Below are 7,627 nucleotides of genomic sequence, written 5' to 3'. Positions count from 1 at the left end.
TCAAAGAGGAAATATAAATGGTTCATTTTTTTCTTCTTTCATTACTTTTTATTCGAAATGTTCTTGGCATTGAGGCATATTACCTAAACTCGTCGCCACTAGTTCGTTTGGATTTTGGACTAGGTTTTTAATTTTCTCTGCATATATAGCTGAAGTTATGATATATTTATTCTCTGGTTAAACTGGATTTCTCACTTAACTTGTATCTAAAATATGGATTTGGTGTTGTATTATGTATTGTAATTATAATGTAAGGTTATTTTGAATCTGGTGTGTCCCTGTTTGCACAACTGGGAACAGCAACTTGACATTTCTCATCCTTTTCAATTGAACAACTAATTACTAAAATACATTGGCACTGCTTATTTTTTTTTTTTTTTTGAAGTAGTATATACCAGAACCCTTATGTCAATGAAAAGGTTTTTCCAAATTGATTAGCTAATGCTTTGCTTGGTTGTTTTTTCAGGTGTTGTGGAAAGACTTCAAGAAAATCAGGGGTTGTAAATTAAACTGCGAGGAAGGTGCTCACAAATGGCTGAATGAATCTGCAGTCCTACATGTTCTATTTTAATTCTGATCAAGCTGCATACTGCAATAAGCTGGTGTTAGGATGAGATATTTTGCGAAATAGTTGCTTGGGTTTATTTTGCTCATAATTTTGAGTTGTGCATAGGCAGAACTGAATAGAATGATTTTTGTTCACTGTAGCAGTAGCTAGCTAGTTAGTTCTCTTCTTTCCCTTACTCCCAAATGAAAGGCACGAGAATAAGAAACAAAGGTTGAAGGAATATATTATTTTGTTGCTATATCATCTCTCTTCTGTCTTTGGAAGATCCACTGTGTGGTGTGTACTATTGTTTGCAAAGTTAACACGATTGAACTGGTTTAGGGAAGAGTAACATAAACTGATCATATTTATAGGGAAGATGTCCATTTCCTGTATCATCGTTATTTTATAGGAATTATGAAATTATATTGGTGAGCGAATTACACGTGTGAGGGCCGAATTCTCAACCAGCCTTAGCTTTCAAGCTCTTCCACAAAGGAGAGTTACTTGCATAGTTGCATGTAAATAAAATAAGTGTATAAACAAGTCAATCATCCTTCATGGTTAGCACTTAGCAGTTAGCACTGTGGAAAAGCGTGGAGCTAATTAAGAAGCTTTTAGAGTACTGGAGGTAACAGGAATAAACAAGCCTGGCATTCAGCAATGTATTCATAATGTTAGATGTGCAGCCATATACATAGAATAAGTGAATAATTTTAGACGACTAACTGTGTATTGGATTTCTTTGCAACCCAAGGAGCTTCAATGATGCAATCACTCGTAGTTAATCCGTCATAGTTTGGAAGGAATCCACATACCATCTATAAAGTATAAGGTCAAGGTGAATTGAAATGTCACACAAGCACAAATTACAGTAGTGGTGATGGATGTTGATTCATTTGTGTAAGTGATATAAATATAGGTGAAGTAGGGTAGCAGTAGTTAGAAAATCAAGATCAAGAAGTGTTTGTTGAGGTCATTACTTCAGTCACATATTAGTAGTATGCATGGCTCTGCATCTATATAATGCCGAGGTACTTGGCCTTGTGTTCACATTATTCATTCTCTGCATATAGTGCAATTGATATTCAGTTTCAATTCTTTACTTTTCTCTGATTTTGCTCAAAACATCTTATGCTATCAGAGCCAAAGAATCAAGATCTTGACCGTAGCCTTCATTCTCTCAACCTCATCTTCTACCAAACAAGCTTTACTTCCTATTGCTGAGAAGTTGGAAGATTCAAACTTCAACACATGGAAGCATCATGCCTGACTTAACATCCAGAGTCTCTCTATGGAAAATCATCTTGACTGGGGAAATGTTCCAAATCGATTTGAACCAGTCCCAAAGCCTCAACCAGCATCAGCATATAATAGTATTCAACAAAAATCGACATAGTTTAATAGTTTATGGAACACTTGAAGTGAAAGAGTGAACGCAATTATTATTAAAATTTAAACACAGGAGGCTTACTTTGATCTGCCAAAAACCTTATGTTTTGAGAAGAAAAGAATTAGCCTCACCATTTGTTCAGTGAAAGAGATACTGTAATCCAAAGGGAGAAACCACAGGTTCATAGAGATAGAAGGAACATAAAAACCCTTGAGAAGCTAGATAGTCCCACATCAGCTGGGAGCAAGAAAGGGAGGTGAGAATGCAGTGTACAAATAAAGATTAAGCAACAACATTTCAGTATACTTACCTGGACGGGGTCAATGGGTGATCAAGAAGGCCCATGGCTTAGGATGGTGACCTCCATTGCACTTAGGAGGGGTGCCCGCCTAAGGTCTCCTCAAGTAGGAGAGCCTACGTCATAATTTGTGGCAGCGGGGACCTGCGTTCGCGCAGTCCCTACCTAATTTCAGTTTGAAGTTTTTTCAATCATATATTGTTGGTTTTCACCCATGGAGATTCAATGGTGCAATAACTTCTACGTGAATTGTTGTATCATATTTAGGAAGGAATCCACATACCATCCATAAGGTCAAGATGAATTGAAATGTCACACAAGCACGAATTATTGCGGTGATGGATTCTTGATTCATTTGTGTAGTTGTGTATACTTGTATATGGAACACTTGAAGTGAAAGAGTGAAGGCAATTATTATTAAAATTTAAACAATGTTCATCTTCAGTTTAATGGTAGGAAGACTACGTGTTCCGTTGCCAAGTTTGATTCTGCTACCTTTTCAATTTTGCATCCTAAAGTGCTCATCTTTTTCTTTTATTATTTACATTTTTGGCAGGAGTCTTGTACTTTTGATAAATATCTGAGGCTTGCTCTGAATCTTTGTTCTTAACTCACTTCTCATGTGTTTTATATGGAAAACCATCTTGATTGGGGAAATGTTCCAAATGGATTTGAACCAGTCCCAAAGCCTTAACCAGCATCAGCATATAATTGTATTCAACAAACATCACCATAGTTTATGGAACACTTGAACTGAAAGAGTTAATTCAATTATTATTAAAATTTAAACACCGTACCAAGTTTTCTGCTACCTCCTTTTCAATTTTGCATCCTAAAGTGCTCATCATGGGATTCTTCTTTTTCTTTTCTTTCATTTATACTTTTGATAAATATTTGAGGCTTGCTCTGAATCTTTGTTCTTAACTCACTTCCCATTGTTTTCTTGCTTTAAACACCATAATAAGAAAATGAAGCAGCACCTTTCCCAGTCTCCTAGCTTCAAAATTCTCATACATGTCTAACACTCCAACTACAGGTATACTTTGATCTGCCAAAAACCTAATGTTATGAGAAGAAAAGAATTAGCCTCAATATTTGTTCAGCGAAAGAGATACCGCCAATCCAAAGGGAGAAGCCCCAGGTTCACAAAGATAGAAAGAACAGAGGAACCTTTAAGTCCCACATCACCTGGGAGAAAGAAAGGGAGGTGAAAATGCAGTGTATAAATAAAGATTAATGAGCAACATTTTAACATACTTACCTGGATGGGGTGAATGGGTGATCAAGAAGGCCTATGGCCTAGGTTGGTGACTTCCATTGCACTTAGGAAGGGTGCCTGCCTAAGGTCTCCTCAAGTAGGAGAGCCTACATCATAATTTGTGGTAGTGGGGACTTGCGTTCGCTCAGTCCCTATCCAATTTCAGTTTAAAGTCTTTTAAATCATATATAAATTGGAAGAAAGTAGCTTTTGGCTGTGGCCGTCCATTTTATTTACACATATTTTAAATTTATGGGGTAAGGTGAGTGGGTCCTGACAGAGATAAAAAAATGAAAGATATATGGGAATTGTGGAGTAGGTGAATTGGTGTACTAGACTAGTAGGTGATGGTGTATTAAAAAACAAGGCCGCTATAAAATTATAAATAACGTGAATAATATATAAGGCAGTTGGTGAAAAATGTCGAATTTGGATCTCTCAAAAATTTCTCTGCGGCCATTCAAGCTAAGCGATGTTGACGACTTTTTGCTATGGGCTGGGGATGATCAAGTCACACAAAACTTAAGATGGAAGACTTGTGGTTCAAGGGAAGAGGCTTTGGCCTTCATAAGAGACGTGTGCATACCTCATCCATGGCGACGCTCAATCTGCCTTGACGACCGTTCCATAGGCTTTGTTTCGGTGTATCCGTGGTCAGGTGATGATAGATGCAAGGCTGACATAGGCTATGCCGTAGCCGCAGACTACTGGGGCCAAGGCATAGCCACCAAAGCAGTGAAGATGGCTGTGCCTCAAGTGTTCAGTGACTTGTCTCATCTGGTAAGGTTGCAGGCTTTCACTTCCCCTCAGAACAAGGCTTCTCAGAGAGTACTGGAAAAGGCTGGGTTCCTTAAGGAGGGTCTGCTCAGAAAGTACACTTATTTTAAAGGAAACATTAAGGATTCGATAGTGTTTAGTTTCTTGTCAACTGATGAATTTCCTCATGATGACTAGTGGAAATAATCTAATATGGTTTGTGCTGGAAATAGTGTCTAATGAAATCCCTTTTGTTATGGGATATGCTTGTATTGTATATTTCTTTCTTTAATGTGATGCTTCTTTTGAAACAAGCTTAGCTGTCTCTCTGTCTTCTTTTTATATTTGATCAATATGTGACCTGAGGTCCATATGAACTTGAATCTCAATGAACATAATGGATTTGGTTAGTTGCTCATAATTTCTTGTTTCAACTTAACAAAAAAACCAACACAATACCACCTAACCAATGCCATGTTACACAAACCATTCCTTTATTCTGAATTCCCACCCCAAATAATGTACATATGCTATAATTAATTATAGGGTAGATTCTGAGAATTATTTGGTATTTACCACTCTGGATAGGTTGATTTGGGTTCCAAGCATATCATCAAGTTCTTTTGCAAACCTCTCCATATCACTGGCAGACAAGTAAATTGGAACTAAAACACCACCTCCATTTGCATTCCCATAATCCATGAGATCCATTTCTCCGAAGCTATTGTCTGATGCCCCATTACTAATTAATCGTGTATTGAATTATTGATATATCAATAAAAATAATTAATTTTTAAATTTATTATTTTAAAATCATTTATATATATAAATCTGATTAGATAATTTTATAAAATTCTGTAGGATTTTTTTCTGATATAATGTAAAGTTCGGCAGTTTCTTCGGCAAATTTTAAGAAGTTTCGTCCAAATATAAAAATCCGTGACCCTTTCATTTTCACTTTTCATCATTTTCACTCTTCTTCACTCTCATCCTCTTTTCTCTGGTAAAACTTTTTATTTTCCATCTTTTTGACAATTTCAAGTAATTATGTTCTTCTGTCCCTTTTTAATTTTATTGTTGTATTATTTTATGATTTTAACATGTTTATTTAGTTAGATTAAGTTTTGTTGTTAGTTTTTAATTTTAGTTAGTTTGATAATTAGATGATATAGTTAGTTTAGAGTACCATCTATTGTTAGTTTAGATAATGTGAAATGATCATTTGAAGTTTGAATTAATTATGCTTTAGAGTAAAATTATAGTTTATGGTCTAAGTATTTAGAATTTTTAGATTTATTGCCTATAATTTTTACTGGTAATAACATTATGGGAATATAAATCTTTTTTAGATTTATTGCCTATAATATAGTTATATTTCAATTTTAATTTTAATATTTTAATTTTAATTTAATATTTAAATACAATTAGAAAATATCATGTTACACATTTTGATAGTCAAATTTGTAATTAATCATTGTTAATGATATACAAGAAAGATAAAATGGGTGAAGGAATGAGAGAGATAGAAAAAGAAAGAGGGAGGAAAGAAGAACTCTTTAATTTTAGAGAGAAAGATTTGATTTCAATTGTAATGAAAGAGTGACATGTGGTATATTTTGATTATAAAATTAGTAATATATAATAGTTGTGTTTGATAATAAATTAGTTAATTTTAAATTATTATTTTTATTTAGATTACTATTTCAGTTGAACTGATTATGGTTTAGAATTAAATTATATTTTATGGAGATAGTTAGATTAAGATTGAATATGTTTGACAAAAAGTGAGTTAATTTAAAATTATTTTATTTTAATTTATTCTGTCATATTGTAGTTTCATGGCGCAAAACATGTTAGGATACGAGCAATAACTACGAGCAAAATGCCTCCATATTTACCATACAAGTGGGTGCCATTGATGGAAATAAATGATTTGAAAGTCTCAACACACGGAAGAAACGTCCAAAACATTCGATGAAACATGACACTATTGACTGAAGTAGGCCAAGGCGATGTAATGAAGCACTCAAATACCTAAAAAACCATCAATTTTTTAACATATAAGTAGTTACTTAATTAAGAATTTATAAGTAAAGGCGATGTAATGAAGCTTTCCAGGTAAGTATATCTGCATTGTGAATAACCAACGAAAAAAATCATTGTATGATTCCTCCCAATCTCCATATATCCTAGCAATGACTCTCTGCTTTTTTACAAGCCAAATTTTTCTGTACGAAGCCTTGTAACCAAAGTGATTCTCCACACCTCTTTGCAGAACCATTATGCTGATGGTTGGATCTACTTTGACCATTGTGAATATGTGCTGAGTAATCACATTCGAGTCAAACCTTCAATGGGCTTTGACTATTGATGTTTGCATGCAAGTATGAGGACTGTTGTATATTCTCACCTCCCATTTTTTCTGCTTTCGGTGATAACCTATGCGTATATTTCATTGACAACCAGTCCCAAACTGAGAATACATTATAGCATACTTTAACTGGTCACTCTAGTATTTTATACTCCACATCCCTCCTAATGCTATACGTCTTAACTGCCATAATAACTTCCTCCTTATTTTCATACTATTGTCCAATCTCAAACTCATTGGTGGGATCATCCTCGAGGCCTCCTTGACTAAATAAATAATTTGAAGTCATTGCCTCGAGATTCAACGAGAAAAAGTGATCCGGCCGATCATATGGTCGAAAAATATCAACCTCTATCAGTGCGATTTGTGTGTCACTGTAGTAGTTCATCTCTTCCTCCTTCTCATATGAAATTTCAGTTGGTTTAGCCTCAGCATCTTCACTGTCATGAGGGTTAACTTGATAGGGATCTACCATCGGATCTTTAATAGCAGAACCCTCATAACTTTCAACATCAGCTTGCATCATACCATCATTAAAATCTTCAACATTTGACCCCTCTTGACTACCTTCAAGTGACATATTTAGGTTAATTATCATCCTTCTATATTTCTCCTAACCACCCCACTTAAAGTGATATCATCAATAGTATCCGTAGAAGTTTCTCCACCCAAGTCAACTAGAAAAATAAATAATTCTAACAGATGGACATTTGTTCAACGGTTGTGCCAGACCTTAATAAGACGTATGTCCTCGTCATCACATAACTGATATCTAGTTTACAAAAACATAAAATCTTACCAAAACCATCATCAAACAAAAAAATAACAAAATAATGATAACAATTGTAATCCTTAATATACCTTTTGTAAAATAAAGTATTATCTACTTTGGACGGATATCTGTAGTAGATTTTTATTCGCTCTTTTCATGTGTTGTTGACCAATGATATGCAATATCAAATTCTTCAACGCTGTTAGACTTTCGACTTTAGGTGGCATAGATT

The 7,627-nt window shown here is 34.6% G+C and overlaps 2 protein-coding genes and 2 non-coding genes across 4 annotated transcripts in view; all 4 read left to right on the top strand.

Moving 5' to 3' along the window:
- Positions 1 to 811, top strand: part of LOC107491802 (uncharacterized) — a gene marked incomplete in the record, with an annotated part of 1,880 nt that extends 1,069 nt beyond the window's left edge. Inside the window, 2 exon segments of the mRNA XM_016112723.3 lie at positions 9 to 20; positions 467 to 811. Of these exon segments, the coding sequence (XP_015968209.2) occupies positions 9 to 20; positions 467 to 509 (55 nt within the window).
- A 1,431-nt stretch (positions 812 to 2,242) lies between these two features.
- On the top strand, positions 2,243 to 2,402 carry LOC127740115 (U1 spliceosomal RNA). The gene has a single exon (XR_008000799.1). It is a non-coding gene; the product is annotated as a U1 spliceosomal RNA (small nuclear RNA).
- Positions 2,403 to 3,491: 1,089 nt separating this feature from the next.
- LOC127740118 (U1 spliceosomal RNA) lies at positions 3,492 to 3,651 on the top strand. Its single transcript, XR_008000802.1, has one exon. It is a non-coding gene; the product is annotated as a U1 spliceosomal RNA (small nuclear RNA).
- LOC107491853 (uncharacterized) lies at positions 3,506 to 4,566 on the top strand. Its single transcript, XM_016112766.3, has one exon. It carries the CDS (start codon positions 3,917 to 3,919, stop codon positions 4,448 to 4,450), a length of 534 nt encoding a protein of 177 aa, XP_015968252.1. The 5' UTR covers positions 3,506 to 3,916; the 3' UTR covers positions 4,451 to 4,566.
- The last annotated feature ends 3,061 nt before the right edge of the window (positions 4,567 to 7,627 follow it).

This window comes from Arachis duranensis, chromosome 6 (assembly GCF_000817695.3).
Source record: "Arachis duranensis cultivar V14167 chromosome 6, aradu.V14167.gnm2.J7QH, whole genome shotgun sequence".
In the NCBI taxonomy this organism is placed as follows: domain Eukaryota; kingdom Viridiplantae; phylum Streptophyta; class Magnoliopsida; order Fabales; family Fabaceae; genus Arachis; species Arachis duranensis.
This window is presented reverse-complemented; position numbering and strand designations above follow the sequence as displayed.